Source organism: Ostrinia nubilalis, chromosome 16, assembly GCF_963855985.1.
Source record: "Ostrinia nubilalis chromosome 16, ilOstNubi1.1, whole genome shotgun sequence".
NCBI lineage: Eukaryota > Metazoa > Arthropoda > Insecta > Lepidoptera > Crambidae > Ostrinia > Ostrinia nubilalis.
The window spans coordinates 10,742,281-10,764,641 of NC_087103.1; the positions used below are offsets into that span (position 1 = coordinate 10,742,281).

A 22,361-nucleotide genomic window follows, 5' to 3' on the forward strand; every position below is an offset into this window, starting at 1 on the left:
AAACAAGCAAGTTCCTATTTTTGAATCGGCCCCACGACACCCCCCGTACTTGGATACCCCAAAAAGATATTTTTTATCATCAAAATATGGCACCACCCCTTTTCATCTTACAATTACGTAAATCTTTACTACTCAAGGCTGCGACTACACTCTGTAGCTTTGAATCGACTAGGTATTAATTTAAAGCGACTTTACTATTCCTTCAGTAAAACGTCAAAAGAAAATGTTGATCCTATATTCAACAATAACGTAACTTTGGCGAAGTCCTTGACTTTTCCAACATCCAATAGCACTTACAACTTAATAAATGTTACCAAAACAGCGTGTAAACGATACCGCGCTAATCTGAGCTCTAATCGGAGCTTGGTATAGTATCGGGATACTGAAACAAGACAAGCTTGTTATTACACAGCCCAATTTTAAAGGGCTTCTACCAAATAAGAGTTTTTGTTCAAATAATATCGTCCCAGTCCTATTTCAAGGACCTTTTGCGTAACAGTTTTGATTTTGTTCCAAATATACTTTGATGTAAATGCTCAATCTTCTAGAGCTTATGAATCTATAGTCTATACTAACTTATAGTAAGAAGTTATTAACTTCTCTTCCATTCCCAGGGTCGCAACGGCAAAGGATCCATCTTCGTATGGGCATCAGGCAACGGGGGCCGAGAGCAGGACAACTGCAACTGCGATGGCTACACCAACTCCATCTGGACTCTGTCGATATCCTCGGCCACTGAGAGAGGAGAAGTTCCATGGTACTCCGAGATGTGCAGCTCGACACTCGCAGCGACTTACAGCAGTGGCGCCATCAATGAGAAGCAGGTTTGTGTGTCTACTATCATTCGTAAGAAGAGAGCAGCCGGGCTAGGCTGCGCATCGTGATAAAATCTTATCGATGATTTTAGATGACAAAATAATGTACGAGCTTATCGCGTAAAATCGATAAAATGGCGTGATAAACGCTTATAGCGGCGCGCATCCTAGGCCTACAGGATAACAGCAACTGCGATGGCTACACCAACTTCATCTGGGTCCTGTCGATATCATCAGCCACTGAGAGGTGTCGACTATTTCGGTACAGTAGTACTTATTCTCAAGATATGTAAACCTATCGATCGATCCTATTCGTGTGAAACATACTTAACCCTAACTACATTTAAAGTGTAAATAAAAGTTGTTGAAAAGACGTAAAATATATTTTCAATCCATTTCCAGTTTCGCGAGCTTCTATTCTAACAGCACAGCCGTACCTGCACAACAGTCAATTTATTTATCCTAAAATTCTACATTTGTACGATCCCAAGAGGACAAACGGATAACATTATTAAACTTTATTTTGGGTCCATATTTCCCATAAAATCTTATTCCAAGTTTTATACGAATTCATATCCCGTAGTTTATATGCGACTAAGATGTAATTCGGTCCTTGTCTGCCCAACGTATTATTAGTTGGCCCAGCATCGGCAATCAAAGTTGGCCCAAACTTTTGGGTCAAACAAATTTGGTTGCGATACACCGAAGTCGAAAAAGGCGCGAAATATACGAAGACACGAGTTTGGGTTTACCCAAAACATGTTTAATAATATGATAATGGAGAGGTCTTTTGAATACATTACCGAAATGGGTTCCGTGTTTTACTAAAGCATTACAGAAAACAAAGATTAAGGAAATATTATTTTCGGATTCTGTTGAACTTACATTTCAACTTGTACATAAGAATTTGAAGTTGAACTCTTTTGATTATATTCCACTCTATTAGTACCTATTATTACTTTGCAAAGAATAAGAAACTTTTCCGAATTTATATGAGAGTCAGAAGTGTTTGGTACGATTTAATTACACCCTATAATAGTATAAGTTATATCTAACATTATTAAAAATCCTATCTAAGATGCTTTAGTTTTGTTGGATGTGCCATCGTTACACTGAAGAAATAAAACTATCGTTCTACTGATGAGAATTTGAGCCCATTTAAAAAACTTTATTCAACAAAACTTTTTTGATTTTACAAAATATTTATAAAGGTCTGTGACTAATACCAAGCTTTTTTTGCACGGGACACGAAAATTTTTTTTTTTAATTTTTCATTGTGTTCTATTGTTTTCCTTATTTTTTTGTTTATTTATATGTTGATCTTGTATGTGTCGTGTGGTAAATAAATTATATTCTATATTCTATTTCGAACAGGTCGTAACAACAGACCTCCATCACTCGTGCACAGCTGGGCACACGGGGACATCTGCATCTGCCCCTTTGGCCGCTGGCATCTGCGCGCTCGCTCTGCAAGCTAACAGGGACCTAACATGGAGGGACTTGCAACATATCGGTGAGATATCCCCTTTATAACAGTTGTTTATATTATTATGACTTGGTGTTTTACACATCTAGCAAGCTTTAAATATCAATTTTTCAAGTACAATATTCAAGTAATGATATAGATAATGGATCAATGATAGATGATATTATTATCCTCCCGTTTCCCTTGAGTAAGATAAGGCACTTTACTCAGAAGACCTCACAAAAAAGTTGACGTGATGTTAGTGCCTGCTCGGGACCCAGGTGAGATTGTTATCAAGACCATAATAAAGACATTAACTGCATAGACCCTGTTACCATAACCTAAATAGTTTCTGAGAATATGATTCATGATATAATTGTAGTAACACACTACCACCATGAATGCGATCCGAACGATTGCAGATAGGTTTTTGTTCATACATATTCATACATTTTCATAATTTACGGCTGCATTTATCATAGCTTGCCTTCTACGTGTGAATTATTACACTAAAACGCATTAAATCTCATGAAATTATACCTCAAGTAAACATAACAACCGTAATAAGCGGTTACGTATAATTTTATAACGTACGTAAAAGAAATATCATTCTTGAAACAAACTTTTATTTTTCCCTCGTTATTTTCATCCTCCCTGTAATAGGTTTTTTGTTTTAATAACTTTTTCCTCGATTGCAACTGAAATTTCAGGGAATTTTATTCTTACAAATATTTTTCTTACTTACCTATTTCATCCATATCAAGATTTATGCGATCCTTTTGCCTACAATAGAATACAATACTATGAAAAATGCTTTCTTATCAAACGCATTGTTGTAGACTTCAGCATAATAGTACGGTCTATTGCGTTAAATAATATTAAGAGGCCTGAAAGCCTTTATGTAATGTGGCCTGTACGATAAACAGCGTATGTGTGAAAAACGAAATCCATTATCATTTATAATAAAAGAGTTCAAAGCATATTACCTACCTATATGCTGAGAAAGGTTATTGAAAGAGTTTCTTACTGGATTCACCGATAATGTAGGCTTAAGTTGATTGTAACGTGAAACTCATTTTCCCGTACGCGCTCGTCTGCCTTATCACATTTATACACTTATTACCTTTACCAAAGCAGTGTTGGCACTAATCAATTAATTTTTTAATCAATTAATTAATTTGATTAATTTTAATCATGATTAAATTAATCCTGATTAAAATAATCATGATTAAAAAAGTAATCATAATCATGATTAATTTGTTAATCATTAATCAATAATCATTAATTTGATTAACTTGATTAACTTCTTAAATGTTCTATCGAAAACAATATTAAAACATTGAATTCTAATATTAGATGTTTGGTTTTAGGCTACAATTCTATGACAGGTCATACCTAGATAAATATAAGGTAACCTAGACTGCCCCCCGCCCCCTTCCCTCGCTGAAACTTCCGGTGCAGTCTTCCGACCTCCCGTAGGAGGATATCAGTCCACTTCCCCTACCGTTCCAGCACTTACTTGCAACCCCACACTCCCACCACCTGCCCCCCACCCCTAGCCTCCCCTGAAACTTCTGGTACGAAGTCTCCTGCACCTCCCCAACTCGCAAAACCTTCTATTGAATTGCCCACGCGTGGCCCTCCCCCGAAACTTCTGGTACGAACTCTCCTGCTCCTCCCCAACACGCAAAACTTCCTAGCTTAGCAACCCCACCCTTCTATTGAATTGCCCACGCGTGGCCCTTCCCCCGAAACTTCTGGTACGGAGTCTCCTGCACCTCCCCAACACGCAAAACCTCCTAGTTTAGCAACCCCACCCTTCTATTGCATTGCCCACGCGTGGCCCTCCTCCCGAACTTCTGGTACGAACTCTCCTGCACCTCCCCAACACGCAAAACCTCCTAGCTTAGCAACCCCACCCTTCTATTGAATTTCCCACGCGTGGCCCTCCCCCCGAAACTTCTGGTACGAACTCTCCTACACCTCCCCAACACGCAAAACCTCCTAGCTTAGCAACCCCACCCTTCTATTGAATTGCCCACGCGTGGCCCTCCCCCCGAACTTCTGGTACGAACTCTCCTGCACCTCCCCAACACGCAAAACCTCCTAGCTTAGCAACCCCACCCTTCTATTGAATTGCCCACGCGTGGCCCTCCCCCCGAAACTTCTGGTACGAACTCTCCTACACCTCCCCAACACGCAAAACCTCCTAGCTTAGCAAACCCACCCTTCTATTGAATTGCCCACGCGTGGCTCTCCCCCCGAAACTTCTGGTACGAACTCTCCAGCACATCCCCAACACGCAAAACCTCCTAGCTTAGCAACCCCACCCTTCTATTGACTTGCCCACGCGTGGCCCTCCCCCCGAAACTTCTGGTACGAACTCTCCAGAACCTCCCCAACACGCAAAACCTCCTAGCTTAGCAACCCCACCCTTCTATTGAATTGCCCACGCGTGGCCCTCCCCCCGAAACTTCTGGTACGAACTCTCCTGCACCTCCCCAACACGCAAAACCTCCTAGTTTAGCAACCCCACCTTTCTATTGAATTGCCCACGCGTGGCCCTCCCCCCGAAACTTCTGGTACGAACTCTCCTGCACCTCCCCAACACGCAAAACCTCCTAGTTTAGCAACCCCACCTTTCTGTTGAATTGCCCACGCTTGCTCCTACCTTGGGAGGGGGGGGGGGACTTCTCTCCTATCGTCAGCCAGCCCGCTTAACTTCTTTCCTGACCCAATTTTGCTGGAGGATACCGGAAGAATAGAAGGAATTGTGAGAAACAAAACTAGTGCGATAAGTGTTTTGAGTAGTGAAAATTGACGCAGTTTTTTGGGAAAACGACAGTACAACTCCAGATCCCCCCTTTGCTAGACATTTTATAAGTCGCGGGTACCTTTTCATACACCCCCAACCCTTTTCTTATGAAAATAGTAGATAGTTAATCAAATAATCAAATTAACGATTAATGATTATGATTAATTAATCTTAATCAAAATTTTTGATTAATGATTAATTAATCATAATCAAAAAATTTTGATTATGATTTTAATCATTAATTTTTAATCATTAATCAGATTAACTTTTTGCCAACACTGTACCAAAGTAGGTACATAATAATATTATGTATACCTTAGGTATCAATAAAATTGAATGGTGACTGACGCCCATATTCACAAACATTACTATGAGGTCTCACAGTGCGCGAAGATGCACAGGGTGACACATGAACCAATCACAGTGCTCTATTCAACGCTGTGCGTTCGATTTGCTGCATAAGCAAGTATGGTTTGTGAATACGGGCGTGAGTTTTTCAAATGCTTTTTGTCAGAACTTACAAAAATTACATGTACTTTAGGACTTATAACATCGAAAAATGTATTTCGCAAGGTTTTAATAACAGGTTTTAATCAACTTCAAACATTTTTTTGCCTCAGAAACTTGAATTTACAATTTAATAACTTATATACGAGTAAAATTGCCATATTACAGTGATTGGCAGACGACTGACGTCCATCAAAGGAATCTTTTGAGTAGATTTGATAATATTCTGTATTTTATACGGTTTCTGAACTTTAAAGTACTTAATTAATTCCCATTTATTTATTCGCTACGTATTTACTGACGCAAATTTTTAAATTCCTTTGAAGAATTTTGCATTCAGTATAAATTTAAAATCTGCTCGTTTGTCATAAAAAAACTCGGCCGCCATGTTTGAAATGGATTTTTTTTTCAGTGGTGCGGACCGCGCGACCCGAGCGTTTGAGCCTTGGCGGCGAGTGGAGAGTGAATGGTGTAGGCCGCAACGTGTCGCATTCCTTTGGCTACGGTCTACTGGACGCAGCGGGGATGGTGCGGCTGGCGAGGACTTGGAGGACCGTGCCGCCTCAGAGGAGGTGCGAGCTGGCAGCGCCGCGGACGCAGAGGACGATACCGCCGAGGTCTTCCATCACTTTGCAGGTTTGTTTTTAAATTTAAAAGAATTTTGACATGCAGGTTGGTGCATTTTTGATTTTCGTAGCTTTTCGATATCCCTTTCGCTGGATAACGGGTTAAATAGTTCCGCTGAATGTGCTCTTCTATACGGTGAACGAGATAGCGTTTGAGCCTTGGCGGCGAGTCAACGGCGTAGGCCGCAACGTGTCGCATTCCTTCGGCTACGGTCTACTGGACGCGGCGGGGATGGTGCGGCTGGCGAGGACTTGGAGGACCGTGCCGCCTCAGAGGAGGTGCGAGCTGGCAGCGCCGCGGACGCAGAGAACGATACCGCCGAGGTCTTCCATTACTTTGCAGGTTTGCTTTTTTTATTTTAAAGATTTTTGACATGCAGGTTGGTGCCTTTTTGATTTTCGTAGCTATTCGATATCCCTTTCGCTGGATAATGGGTTAAATAGTGCTCTTCTATACGGTGAACGAGATAGTGTTTGAGCCTTGGCGACGAGTCAACGGCGTAGGTCGCAACGTGTCGCATTCCTTCGGCTACGGTCTACTGGACGCGGCGGGGATGGTGCGGCTGGCGAGGACTTGGAGGACCGTGCCGCCTCAGAGGAGGTGCGAGCTGGCAGCGCCGCGGACGCAGAGGACGATACCGCCGAGGTCTTCCATCACTTTGCAGGTTTGTTTTTTTATCATGGTGAACAAGATGGCGGTGAGTCAACGGTGTAGGTCGCAACGTGTCGCTTTCCTTCGGCTACGGTCTACTGGACGCGGCGGGGATGGTGCGGCTGGCGAGGACTTGGAGGACCGTGCCACCTCAGAGGAGGTGCGAGCTGGCAGCGCCGCGGACGCAGAGGACGATACCGCCGAGGTCTTCCATCACTTTGCAGGTTTGTTTTTTTTATTACGGTGAACAAGATGGCGGCGAGTGGCGGGACAACGGCTTAGGCCGCAAAGCGTCACATTCTTTTGGCTATGGTCTAGTGTCGCATTCCTTCGGCTACAGTTGACTATACCACCGAGGTCTTCCATCACTTTGCAGGTTTGTTTGTTTTTTAATACGGTGAACGAGATAGCATTTGTGCCTTGGCGGGGAGTCAACGGTGTAGGTCGCAACGTGTCGCATTCCTTCGGCTACGGTCTACTGGACGCGGCGGGGATGGTGCGGCTGGCGAGGACTTGGAGGACCGTGCCGCCTCAGAGGAGGTGCGAGCTGGCAGCGCCGCGGACGCAGAGAACGATACCGCCGAGGTCTTCCATCACTTTGCAGGTTTGTTTTTTTTATCACGGTGAAGTAGATGGCGGCGAGTGGCGGGACAACGGCTTAGGCCGCAAAGCGTCACATTCTTTTGGCTATGGTCTAGTGTCGCATTCCTTCGGCTACAGTTGACTATACCACCAAGGTCTTCCATCACTTTGCAGGTTTGTTTGTTTTTTAATACGGTGAACGAGATAGCGTTTGAGCCTTGGCGGCGAGTCAACGGCGTAGGTCGCAACGTGTCGCATTCCTTCGGCTACGGTCTACTGGACGCGGCGGGGATGGTGCGGCTGGCGAGGACTTGGAGGACCGTGCCGCCTCAGAGGAGGTGCGAGCTGGCAGCGCCGCGGACGCAGAGAACGATACCGCCGAGGTCTTCCATTACTTTGCAGGTTTGCTTTTTTTATTTTAAAGATTTTTGACATGCAGGTTGGTGCCTTTTTGATTTTCGTAGCTATTCGATATCCCTTTCGCTGGATAATGGGTTAAATAGTGCTCTTCTATACGGTGAACGAGATAGTGTTTGAGCCTTGGCGACGAGTCAACGGCGTAGGTCGCAACGTGTCGCATTCCTTCGGCTACGGTCTACTGGACGCGGCGGGGATGGTGCGGCTGGCGAGGACTTGGAGGACCGTGCCGCCTCAGAGGAGGTGCGAGCTGGCAGCGCCGCGGACGCAGAGGACGATACCGCCGAGGTCTTCCATCACTTTGCAGGTTTGTTTTTTTATCATGGTGAACAAGATGGCGGTGAGTCAACGGTGTAGGTCGCAACGTGTCGCTTTCCTTCGGCTACGGTCTACTGGACGCGGCGGGGATGGTGCGGCTGGCGAGGACTTGGAGGACCGTGCCACCTCAGAGGAGGTGCGAGCTGGCAGCGCCGCGGACGCAGAGGACGATACCGCCGAGGTCTTCCATCACTTTGCAGGTTTGTTTTTTTTATTACGGTGAACAAGATGGCGGCGAGTGGCGGGACAACGGCTTAGGCCGCAAAGCGTCACATTCTTTTGGCTATGGTCTAGTGTCGCATTCCTTCGGCTACAGTTGACTATACCACCGAGGTCTTCCATCACTTTGCAGGTTTGTTTGTTTTTTAATACGGTGAACGAGATAGCATTTGTGCCTTGGCGGGGAGTCAACGGTGTAGGTCGCAACGTGTCGCATTCCTTCGGCTACGGTCTACTGGACGCGGCGGGGATGGTGCGGCTGGCGAGGACTTGGAGGACCGTGCCGCCTCAGAGGAGGTGCGAGCTGGCAGCGCCGCGGACGCAGAGAACGATACCGCCGAGGTCTTCCATCACTTTGCAGGTTTGTTTTTTTTATCACGGTGAAGTAGATGGCGGCGAGTGGCGGGACAACGGCTTAGGCCGCAAAGCGTCACATTCTTTTGGCTATGGTCTAGTGTCGCATTCCTTCGGCTACAGTTGACTATACCACCAAGGTCTTCCATCACTTTGCAGGTTTGTTTGTTTTTTAATACGGTGAACGAGATAGCGTTTGAGCCTTGGCGGCGAGTCAACGGCGTAGGTCGCAACGTGTCGCATTCCTTCGGCTACGGTCTACTGGACGCGGCGGGGATGGTGCGGCTGGCGAGGACTTGGAGGACCGTGCCGCCTCAGAGGAGGTGCGAGCTGGCAGCGCCGCGGACGCAGAGAACGATACCGCCGAGGTCTTCCATTACTTTGCAGGTTTGCTTTTTTTATTTTAAAGATTTTTGACATGCAGGTTGGTGCCTTTTTGATTTTCGTAGCTATTCGATATCCCTTTCGCTGGATAATGGGTTAAATAGTGCTCTTCTATACGGTGAACGAGATAGTGTTTGAGCCTTGGCGACGAGTCAACGGCGTAGGTCGCAACGTGTCGCATTCCTTCGGCTACGGTCTACTGGACGCGGCGGGGATGGTGCGGCTGGCGAGGACTTGGAGGACCGTGCCGCCTCAGAGGAGGTGCGAGCTGGCAGCGCCGCGGACGCAGAGGACGATACCGCCGAGGTCTTCCATCACTTTGCAGGTTTGTTTTTTTATCATGGTGAACAAGATGGCGGTGAGTCAACGGTGTAGGTCGCAACGTGTCGCTTTCCTTCGGCTACGGTCTACTGGACGCGGCGGGGATGGTGCGGCTGGCGAGGACTTGGAGGACCGTGCCACCTCAGAGGAGGTGCGAGCTGGCAGCGCCGCGGACGCAGAGGACGATACCGCCGAGGTCTTCCATCACTTTGCAGGTTTGTTTTTTTATCATGGTGAACAAGATGGCGGCGACTGGCGGGACAACGGCTTAGGCCGCAAAGCGTCACATTCTTTTGGCTATGGTCTAGTGTCGCATTCCTTCGGCTACAGTTGACTATACCGCCGAGGTCTTCCATCACTTTGCAGGTTTTTTTTTAATACGGTGAACGAGATAGCATTTGTGCCTTGGCGGGGAGTCAACGGCGTAGGTCGCAACGTGTCGCATTCCTTCGGCTACGGTCTTACTGGACGCGGCGGGGATGGTGCGACTGGCGAGGACTTGGAGGACCGTGCCGCCTCAGAGGAGGTGCGAGCTCGCGGCGCCGCGGACGCAGAGAACGATACCGCCGAGGTCTTCCATCACTTTGCAGGTTTGTTTTTTTATTATGCTGAAGAAGATAGCGTTTGAGCCTTGGCGGTGAGCTAATGGTGCAAGCCGCAAATTTTCACATTCTGTTGCAGGTTTGTTTTATAAATTGCGTAGCTTTTTAACATGCAGGTTTGTGATTAAAAAAATGGAATAGGCTAGATTTTACCTGACCTGAACCATGAACATTTCAAGGGAAGCTTATTTATTTATTTGTAATAGGTATACCTACAAACAGTCTAGCATTGATCTTGTAGAAAAAGTTTTATGTATGTGTATTGTGTTTTATGTCATGTGGATAACAATTTATTGTAAGGATAAGACGTGTATTTACCTACTTACAGCTGTTTCCTCAATCTCTACAATATTATTATTAGCTTAGGCAAGTGCGTAAACATTTGGGCAACATTCGTTTTCTTTGGGCACTTATCCGCCTTCCCGGGCTAATTTATTTTGGAACGCACGTTATGTGTAATTACGCCATCTATTCGCCAGCAAGAAAAATAAACATGTGTCCACGTTTGTTCCGTTCAACACATGTTTAGATGTTTCCTCAAATGGTACGTTATTTTCCTCTAAATAAACATTCACCTTTATTTTAATGAGGTAATGTGATTCAATTTCCCGACAATTTGTATTTGGTAAACAAATAACAACCAATTTCGAGTTAAACTGCCTTATAATCACGTTTCTGATAATAACCCTAATTTTCAACAATAACTTAGTCAAAACGAAAATGGAATAATATCAGGAAAATTAAAATTATAATAACAGGCTTGGCAAGCCTCCTACTTAGATCGACGATCTATTGTAGGTCACAGGAAGCACCTGAATGCGGGGAGTGCAAGATCGGTCGTTAAGGAAGTGATAGGGCCAATCAGATTTTTTCCTCCCCCCGAGTCAGACTGACACCCCTAGCCCCAAAAGCTGTATACGCCGATAAGTCCCAGTTTAGCTTTAAGAGTAGGCGCACACCGTTGATTTTTAGTTGGCCGATAGTTGTGCCCGATTTTAAATTGTATGAAGAATCGGCCAAATCGAATCGGCGTAGTGTGCGCACTCCCATACATGCCCATACTGATCAACTGCCCGACTAAACTATCGGCCGACGAAAAATCAACGGTGTGCGCCTACTCTAACTCTTTAACCAGGTAGGTAGGGTTAAAGATATAGGTACTGGGACTCATCGGCATGCATAGCTTTAGCATAGGGACAATAAGAGAGAATAGTTTAGTCGGGCAGTTGATCAGTATGGGCATGTATGGGAGTGCGCATACTACGCCGCGATTCGATTTGGCCGATTCTTCATACAATTTAAAATCGGGCACAACTATCGGCCAACTAAAAATCAACGGTGTGCGCCTACTCTAAGTGTTCCATTACTGAGAAGCACTGAGAAGAGAAGTGCAAGAAACTCTCACCTCTTTTTCCAGCGTTTACAATAAAATTATTTAAAGCGTATCTATGTACCTGCTTCTAACTCTTTCTTTTCTTCTACAGTTGGACGTAAACGCGTGTCCCGGGGTGAACTACATAGAACATGTCCAGGCGAGGGTGACTCTATCGGCCGCGCGGCGGGGAGACGTCCGCATCACGCTCATGTCTCCCGCTGGAACCAAGGTCACCCTACTGGCACCCAGGTAACTAACAGAATGACGCTAAACGGTCAGTCAAACTATAGGTACATGTAAGCATTGTAAACCGAATAGCTTTCCGTTGACTGTAAAAAAGTTGCTTTGAAGTCACTCAATAATTAGATAATAATATGGTCAAGATGCCAAACGTCTCAAATTCTAACTTCTTTACAAAACTCTCATTACATAAAGGCTGAGTTGCACCACATGACTTTGACCGTAACTTTGGCGATAACCGGTGTTTTTTGTACGGAGTTTGACAGACTTTTGACGTTTGTTAAAGTTAAAGTAAGATGGTGCAACCCAGCCTTAGTTGCTCATTGATTGGTTCCGTCAACTATCTAATTGGTTAAGACATGTCTGTAGTGAACGCAGTCTAAGTTCATGTATTATGTTACTCCACATACGCCGGTCACGTATCCTCGCAAGGTTTCATTCACTCGCGAAGACAGCAGACGTCTACGCCGCTTCATGTCACCTGCCAACGAAAACGAAACGAACGTTCTTACAAAGGCGGAGCTAGAGCTCAGTGTGCCTACCATGAGTTTACGTTAGGTGAGCTCGCTAGCGAATACGTCAAAAAATTCTATGAAGATTTTATTTCTTGAAAGTAGCCGCTAGGGGCGCTGCACAATATGTCATACATTTAAATGTCATTTTTTTACGCAGTCGCTAGCGAGCACACCTAACGTAAACTCATGGTAGGCACACAGAGCAGGTGAACTGATTTTGGCTAATAATGAGCCAAATTCAAACGACATGGGGATTGTCTTCACCCCTTTACTGATTGCTCTCGACATCTTGATAGCATAAAATATACGAAGGGATATGCTTATATTGGTAGGTAGGCTTATACGGATCGTATAAAGAGAAAAAATGATTCGACTTTTCGGTCATGCATGAAAAAAGCTACGAGTGCGGTTAAAGTTGCTGTAGACACCGCCACATTTTGGAGTTACACAAGGTTAAAAAAACCGATAATGAATTTGTCAACTATCTCTATAAGCAGCAAGCAGGTGGCATTAAGCGACTAACTAAATAAATTCTATTAGTGACAAACTTAGTTTATCAAGTTAACGGCAGCTCCTTTATTTGTCCATTATTTTTTCGTTTATTTATTCCGAGCCACGTGTTGCGAGTCACGTTCAGGCTTGTCACTGTCACCCACGGTGGGAATATGCCCCCACTCGTCACTAGTAAACACTGCAGATGTTACTTTCGTTTGTTTTGTTTGTGAAGGTCAGAACTGCTTGGAATTTTTTGGTATTCACCTTTTAACTTAATTAATTGATTAATTTTGTAACGTTGGTTCCTCGTGCTCCGTCTGACAAAACGGCGTGGACAAAGACTTCAAGGAAGAAAATAGGGACTCTTTCTGCATATCTTCTCTTATAACTTGGATAAGAGAACAGGAAGATAGATGATGCCTTTAAGAAGCTTTTATATACGCCAGACCCATCTAAACTTACCGTCAGGTGAAATCGAGGTTAAATGCACTCAAATAAATGCCTAAATAAAATAAATATACGGACTTATCTGAAAGGTATAGGCGAGTATGTTTGCAAATTTGTAATGTATACACATTCTGTGTGCTCAATTTTATTAAAAACAACAAAAAGTATTGAAATCAAATATTTGCTTCCTCAAAAAAGGTTATGTGCTTAAACAGAGCAGCGGTAAAACTCAATGCTAGTACAAAGAAAAACGAAACACAAGATAATTCTGGCTCACAATGGCTGGCTATAGAAATTGGAACAATGTGCGACTGTGGCGTGAACTCTCCCAGTGCATAATTACTAAACTTTACTGTTCGGGACTCAGCAACTCTTATTACAGCAAGATGCAAGTCGGAGTTGGGACTTCAGTTAATTATTCATTTACGTGTGTGATCAATCAAACTTGGAGTTTGACATTAATGTGTTTTCATTATCCGCATCATTTACCCTGTTTCCTGTTCTTTAAGTAACTTAACGTTAATTACTCCTTTTAGTAGGTACATCCACGGATATTTATGGGTAGAAATTCAGTCAATTGCCGCCAACGCTCCTAGACAAAGTAATATAAGTGACAATATTAATTCGAAATCGCTTTGCTCCAGCTTATGCAATCTCGAAATAGAATGTCACGAATGTCACTTTATCTAAAGCCTTGTTCGCACTAGTCGAGGCTTTTAGTAACTAAACTACTCTCCTATTTTGGTCCGTCAAAAAACCGTTCGAGTACAGTTTACAAGTGATAAATGTACGTCATTTGTAAGTGACAAAAAGCCTGACATATCTGACTTTAATTAATTTGTTCCTACTTCACCTAAACCAAAACTAAAACATAGATTTCATCCTACCCATTACGCATCAGGCTCATATGGCTTAATTTTGACGTTACTTCGACCCGCAAATATGCTTCATGATTTAACCGCGGTTGTGTGCAAAACTAAAGTACTTTGGGCCAAGCAAACTTTGCCCCAACCCGCATATCTCAATTAGGTCCCGCGTAGATCATGCCAGCAGTTGACCTAAAACACAAATGTACCCCGCTAGTTTACTGTACAAACATTTTAAAGTTATATTAGCTGAGTGGACGGAGTGAAAAGCTAAATCGATATTAATCAACTAATTAGGTGGGCGTATCGCTGGGTACGATCCTTTTGGAAACATTTTATTTTAGTCTTTTTTACTTACAGTGTAGGGTAAACATTGACTGGTAATGATTTAGCAAGCGATAAGACATGGGTTCGATTCCCGCCTTAGGCAGTTCGATTTTTACAAGATTTTAATTAAAAACATAGAGTGGCACATGGTATACTTGAATGTTTATAATGTCTAAGCATGACATACAGTGCCTTCGTAAGGTGATGGTGATAAAATCATTTTATAAACTAGCTTATACCTGTGACTTTGTCCTTGTAATTGAAATGACAAAAATGTATAGGTGAAGCGCGTTTAAGCTCTTGTGAGTGTGTTATTGAGACGTATAAAAGTGCTTTTTGTCGGCCGTTTGGTGTAGTGGTTCGAAACGGACTACTATTCTGGAGGTAGCGGGTTTGATTCCCGCACAGTACAAACATTTGTGTGCATGAACATTTTTGTTTGTATTGGACTGGGTGTTTTCTATGTAATATAATTTTCTATGTATAATAAGTATATGACGTATTTACAAAAAAAAGTATTTAGTAAATATGTTTATATTCGTTGTCTAGTACCCATAGTACAAGCTTTGCTTAGTTTGGGACTAGTAGCGCAGTGTAAAATGTCCAAGGATATTTATTTATTTATTTTTTAAAGCATAATGGAAATAAAATATTACATACTTGTAATTGGTGATGTAAACTACCCTATTGTATGATGTTAATTTCCCCCAGGGCTCACGATTCTTCCCACTCCGGGTTCAACTCTTGGCCATTCATGTCGGTGCATATGTGGGGAGAGTCGCCTTTAGGAGTGTGGCAACTGGAAGTCTCCAATGAAGGTCGTTATATTGGTGAGTGGTATCTTATTTATGTCGAGTGACCCTAAAATGTTACTAACAAACTTGTTGAAATCAATTAGCTGTAATTTAATATTAATACCTAATATTATACTTTTCAAGACTTGTACCTACTGCTGTCAATTACGAGTTTTAAATAGTAGTTTCTATACAAATAAATCTCAAGACTGCCGAAATTACTCTTGTCTATTAATTAAAGATTTTAATTAATTTATATTACATTTCTAAGTTAATGAATACTCTAGTCACCTAATTTAAAATATTTTATTTAGGTTCCTTTGAATAAACCTAATTAGATTATGATTATGAATTTCAATTAATAATAATAGCCATTACTCACTGGAATTTCATAAATGTAAGATGAAAAAGTAGGAGCAAAGTGTAAGACAATTATTTCAATATCATAGGTCGAGCGACATTGCAAGACTGGTCTTTAACGTTATACGGAACTAGCACGCCGGCTGCTAAAAACGATCCAATACCGTTCCGGAATCCGATTACGAGCCGGAACCGGAGCAACGCGACGCGGCCCGTGGTGGTGCAGTCGGGCCGCAAAAACAACCGGGGGAAGGCCGTCTCCATCGTCCCCACCTACACGGTCGGCTTAGTCAAGAGAAAGAAAAACAAAAACTCGAAAAATCCAAACAGAAACGCCCAAAAGTCGAAGCAGAGTCGGCCGGCCACGCGCTCCCCGATAGAAAGCACGACCAAAACTACAACGACTACGGCGGCTCCTGATCTGAGTTTGAACCTCCGGGGGGACATGTCAGACCCGTTGGCCGACGCCCGAGGCCGCAAGATGTCTAGCCTCTTCGATCAGTACCCGAAAATCCAGCGTATATACCCCGCACCGCTCCAAGCCAACGGTACTTCGGAATGCATGTTTTGGAGGTCTACTCCGCAAAACGTTACGATATATCGACGCCATCCCGCTCAGACACTCTATCTCAGTTTGGGTGAAAGAGACGAGAGAGTCGAATACATCGAAATAGTTTTCCGAAGTAAAGACCTCTGATTGGTAGTCGTCGTTTATTTGGCCGCTAGTTTGAGCCCGCACGTCAATTACCTTTGTTCCGGACGCCGCTCTTTGCATGTCGTGTTTGTGTTTTTAGCGAACTACATTTAATAGAAGTGTTCCGTTTCAATTGATTTTCGTTTTCAGTTGCAATTAACTTTCGTAGGCACTTTGATTACGTTTGCATTTTTATTTGTGCTTCGTTAAAGCTCTCTTTGTAACAAATTATGTTGTTGCGTGTTCTGTTAGTTGTAAAGTTCTTTAATTGGCTTCATAGAGTAAACCTTAAACTAAACTGTGTATATTGAATTTTAAATGAACACCTTAGCTTTCTTTTGTAAAGTTGATTCAATAAATCAGAAGTGGTTCAATCGAAGCAATTATGCTATTGCATTATTGAATTTTCCATGAAAAATACGCTTTTAATTTTATTTGCGTTTCAATTTAAATTGGACCATGCTATGCAGAAAATTGCCAATTAATATTTTTGCTCGAGTTAGTCGGCCGTTTTCGGCGTTGAAATGTTAGAGCGTTCTGTATAAGGCCGATCAATATAAGGTGTTTTTTTCTCGCAGCGGGTCCGCTTTCGCAGTGGGAGCTAATATTCTACGGCACAGAGACGCCCCCACAGGAGTTTGATGCGTCGCCAGAGACGAACTTGCTTGGGGGCCAGCCGGGGGCCGGAGGGGCCACCTCGTGGACGGGCCCCAGCGACCGGGAGTCCATCGAGGAAGTCCGCCAGAACGCCATCGAAGATGACTTGGCACTTGTCTGGCATGACTCCCATTCGGTGAGTGAAACTTCAATAATAAGACAATGGCTCTTGGAATGTTCGGGGAAAACCAATGTTGAACTTACTTGGAATTAGTCCAACTAAAAACTGGGCCAAAATTATCATATCATATAACTAGTGCAGAGTATGGTAAAATTATTTTTTTGCGATTGCATTTAAATTATCGTTTAAGGATGTAAATATAAATATATTCCACAACTGGACAATATATCTTCAAACCACCTTAGGGACCTTTTAATGGATTCAAAATTCCGACGCTCCCCAGCCTTTTTCACTTTTATTTGGTAAAAAAACAAACAGCATGTCAACCCTCCCCCTTGGGTACAAGCCACGTTATTGAATACTTGAAAGGGGTCCTACTTATACGGTGAAGCCATTTTATCGAAAAACAATATGTATTTTAGATTATTTTTTTGTTGGAAAATGCGAAACCACACATGTACAATATTAATGATATTGGCATAAAGCATTTACGAGTTTTTAAACGTTGTTGTAGTTCTTTTATTACTATTTACATTATATTAATTTGTATAACGTCCTCTTCAAAGGGCATCCATTAATAAAACGGAATGGGGTTGACTGTTCAGAATAAATCTCTCTTTATTTCGCATGAACTAAACAAAGCTATGAATTTAAATGCGGAACAATTTATGAACTGGGTGACCAAATCTAATCTTGTCGAATTGCCAGAACAGAGAACATAGTAGGTCACAGATGAATAATATCAGGGATTACCAGCTGTGACACTTCTCCGTTGTGGATAGCTCATCCTGGTACGATACATATCACTCGACAATTCACACGAACTGAGACCCTCGTCAGGCTACCATCAATCAAAGATAAGCAAACTTTTTTCATCATTTCAGGCTATTTTACTTTTTAATATCCTGTCATTATGCCGCCTTGAAACAAAATGAGAATTTCCCCAAAATAATGTTTTTGTTTTCACTCAATCAGATATTTCAATTTTGCTGACCTTCAACGCGAAAAGAAGATAATAAATGTGGTACGAAAATTGAACTGTCTTTGATATTTCAAGTAGGTAGCTAAAATTGTTAAACTAATCTTAGCCGAGCACTTGATTAGTTCTAAGAATATGTTTATAATCTTATTATGTACGTAATTTGATAATAAATTGAATTATGTATTTTTCTCCTCCATAACTTTGTTGATTTTGATTAGAAGTAGGTACCTAATTACCGTTAGTTTAAAACTACTAAGCTTATTCATTAGTAGGTATCTTTTTAGTCTGTTGTATCTAATTAATTAATATTTAGATTAATTTTAATTGATCTAATAACATTTTACAATCTGAATCAAATAGTTTCACAGCTTTAAGAAATTACTTAAAAGTTGAATATAATCACCTAAAAATATTAATTATGTTCTTCTGAATTTAAAAATAATACAATATCATCATCAAGGCGATTATTTTTCGTTTAGTTGGTGCTATTTACCTGTCACGTACGAGTACTTACCCTAGTACTTTGTATATAAATATCTACAGATCCTACTCGTCAGATACCCATATAAATTAAACTTTATACCGTCCCCATTATTAACCATAATCCGTTATAGATCCGCGAGGAGAACTCCGCGTCATCAGCGGCCAACATTGGCGTGACGGGCCAACAGTACGCAGGCAACGGCTGCGCGACGCACGCGCTTGCTGCGCCGCACCACTGCCTAGGTTTGTGCCTCATCCTCCTTCTCCTCTCCCTGCCCCTCCCCTGGGGCCAAACAGCCCCCAAACGACCCCATAGGTTAAGAAGCGACTGTGCACTAACTGCTAGCTTAAGTTTAGAAGTAAGCGCTCCAGATGCGACCAGCTCGAGACCGCCGAGGGCACCCTGCTTACCGGCCTAGTACTCCCGTAGATATAGCAAGCGGCAACACTATAACAGCCAAAGTCTAGCAGAAAAACTGTAACTGTCAGACAAATTTTACATGTGTTCATTGAAACTTAAACGATTGCGTTAGGCATTATCGAACCGTTTTACATAATGTTTCTGCAATTTATATTTTCATTTAGCGCTATCAACTCAATTGTAGCAACCGTAGGCTCGATTTATTGATCCTGTTAAGCAGAAATACGTTCTCTGTAAATAACATAAAGCTTTATTTATCGCACAATTAGAGAAGCTGTAACATTAACTGTTTGATTTGCGCAAGGCCGATCAAACAATACGGATATTTCCCACTGACCTACATTAAGTGCTGAAAGGGGATGTTTTTCCTGTTTATTTCCTGATCACAATAATTAACTCTCCTCTGAGGCTTCAGGAAAGTAGGTTGGACGCTCAAAGGAGTAAAATTGATGAACTAACCTAATTAGCTTCCAGAACTAATTTGTTTCTGAAATCTATATTCATTGTTTTATGTTTTACTCATCTTAGTTACTGCTTACAAAAAAGCGGCTTGCGAACTACATTTTGCCTACAACGAAAACAGTAGTAAGGTAAATTAAACACGACGTATTAAGCTCACTACAAATACCTATCTATTCCTCAGGCAAAACTGGGTTAACGTACGAGTATTTTGACACAACAATAGCTTTTTCTACATAGAAAAGTTCCACCATGAACGTCGATGAATAGGAGATATTGTAATCACACTGAGTCAGCATTTTTGCACGTATCATCCCTCGCGTTGCCATATGGCCTCAATCATTATGGGACAAGACCTTGGACGAATAAACCACTGGACGCGTAACGAGTGACGTTTTCGTCTTTACCCCGCTAGCACTTGCCAAGGCTAATTTGCCATGGTAAATGTTTTCAGGTTGTCAGTATGACGCAAGCTCTCGAAGAGTAAAATTATCACGAAAAGTGGGTAAATGCGCCGTACTTTTTTGTAAAAATTATACCAATCACTCAAAGAATGTTTCTTCTCACGCGTAATTACATTTTCAACCTATTAAAGTAGCTATTTTTTCGTATAATAAATAAAATTTGATATGTAAACAAAATACAATTACGTAATTTTAAAAAGTTCTCATTGTACAGGTAAATGCTTAAAACATGTGGCATATTTAATTTGGTTGGATTATATACTTCATTCATTCGTTCGCATTTATTTTTTATGATGTATAGGGCTTGAAAATTGTCGATAAACTTATCGAAACTGATATAATTCAAATTAATTTTACATTTCCAGTGGATCTAAATATAAGAAGAAAGTGGGTAGAGGGAGTTATGAGAAAAAGTACAGCTTAGAGGTACTGCTAACATTTAGTGACTATGTCAAACTTTTGGGTTTGCGTGATTTTATAGTGAATAGAGTTTAGCCTAAGAAGTTCTTTTGTCAGTGTGTTATTGTGATTGATCGGAATGATTGTTGATGAGTTTGAAACTCGAATTTTGACAGCAGAGTTTTATGGTCCGATTTAATCACATAACTTTTACTAGTTAAATAGAAAAATGTTAAATAAAGATTTAAAACAAAATGTATTTGATGATACATAATAAGTAAACATGGGAAAGTGACATTATTGTAATATAACTATTAAATGACAATTAGTTCTAAATTATTTATATGCATACAAAAGTGTTTTAGTTTCTTGTTATGCATAGTTTCGGACCGTAAATAGTTTGTCTTGTCTATGTCAATTGTCAAATGTACCAACGGTTCCCCCCCCCCCCCCCCCTCTCAACCCTACATATTTATTTTGACATAGAAACATAAAATATGTCCATAGAAAACTTTCATAAGTTTTAAGATATTATGACCAATTTTATTTGCGTCTTAAGCTCATTTACCTCGTATAACCAATGTGTGTTACCAGTGATAACTTATGGCTCGGAAACGTGGCCTCTCACTATAGGCCTTATACAGAAGCTCAAAGTTGCACAGCGTGCTATGGAGAGGGCTATGCTTGGTGTTTCTTTGCGAGATCGAATCAGAAATGAGGAGATCCGTAAACGAACCAAAGTCGCTGACATAGCCCGACGTATTAGCAAGCTGAAGTGGCAATGGGCAGGGCACATAGTACGCAGAACTGACGGCCGATGGGGCAGAAAGGTTCTGGAATGGAGGCCGCGTACCGGAAAACGCAGCGTGGGACGTCCACCTACAAGGTGGACCGACGACATCGTAAAGGTAGCAGGGAAGCGCTGGACGCAGGCCGCTACCAATCGATCAACATGGAAAGCATTGGGGGAGGCCTATGTTCAGCAGTGGACGTCCTGTGGCTGAAATGATGACCGTATTCGTAAGCATCATCCAGCCAAGACATAGGTAGGTACTCACCAAAAATAAAATTGGTTTGCAAGAACTTTGCAATGCGGCAATCAATAGGTACATAAGAGGGATGGTACTGCTTATAGAACTTCTAACACAATATCCCAATTTCAAAATCTGTCCTGCCGTTCTTTAGTTGTATATGGTGTAACTAACTTGACTTTGTTGCATATTATGTCTAAATCAATCCAATTCATTAATTATTTAAATAATTTGTACATAAAGATATCCAACGCATGATTAATTTTATCTCATTAGGTTCATTCATTCACTCGTTCATTTACATAATTTATCGACAAAAAAATTAACGATTATTTCCAGCACTAAATGTCATTATTTGACAATTGTCATACCTCTCCCCCCGCAAAAATTGGTTGAACGTGTTTCCATATGATTCTTAGAGGGTTTCATGTCCAGTGGTTTATTCGTCCAAGGACAAGACCCTCTTAATAAATCCGACCCGCCCTTAAGGTCCCATTTCCCGCACCTCGGCTGATCGGACCGAATATGGGTCCAATAGAAGCCCTACATCGCACTTGCAGACTTCCCGAACTGCGAACCCAATATCTTGGAAAGTGATTAGTACTTCTTGTGGTGTTAACAGCTCCGGATAAAGAAAGAAAAAAAGTTACTTCCTAGAGTTTTCTTTCCTCAAATTAGGTGTAGTTTACTGTCATTGGACATTAAAAATATTGCAAAGTAAAACTGGCACTTATTACTGGAATTCTGTGCATAAATTTAGGTTCGTTTAGACCCATAAATAAGCGCGTTACATCCGCTCCGCTCCTGAAGCGGAATATTATGAAACTATTCAGCGATTAGTCGAAGTGCTATCGATAATAATGAGAAGTAGTTAAGCTTGAAGAGGCAAATGCGACAAAAATAATACTCAAAAGATCGACTGAGCTACTAATAGGGGAAGCCCGGGCAGCGCGGATAAGTTAAGGAAAAACAAAAAAATAACACAGAAATACTTAACTTAGGAACAACCTTTAGTTTTCATTTATGGCACATATAATCACAATTGCAATTGTAAAGTTAAAAGTAGCAAAATATAATATCTTCATTCTTAATTATTACTTTTTCTAAACCTCTTCCATTATCCGCTTTACCCGACCCGGTCGGGTAAAGTGGAT

At 41.9% G+C, this 22,361-nt stretch overlaps 1 protein-coding gene across 1 annotated transcript in view; it reads left to right on the plus strand.

Moving 5' to 3' along the window:
• LOC135079372 (furin-like protease 1) overlaps positions 1-19,409 on the plus strand; it is a 272,148-nt gene extending 252,739 nt beyond the window's left edge. The window contains exons 8-14 of the mRNA XM_063974015.1: positions 615-824; positions 2,190-2,328; positions 6,015-6,238; positions 11,562-11,701; positions 15,054-15,172; positions 16,769-16,983; positions 18,565-19,409. Coding sequence (XP_063830085.1) covers positions 615-824; positions 2,190-2,328; positions 6,015-6,238; positions 11,562-11,701; positions 15,054-15,172; positions 16,769-16,983; positions 18,565-18,852 — 1,335 coding nt within the window. The 3' untranslated portion in view covers positions 18,853-19,409. The remainder of the gene's footprint in view (positions 1-614; positions 825-2,189; positions 2,329-6,014; positions 6,239-11,561; positions 11,702-15,053; positions 15,173-16,768; positions 16,984-18,564) is intronic.
• Positions 19,410-22,361: the final 2,952 nt, after the last annotated feature.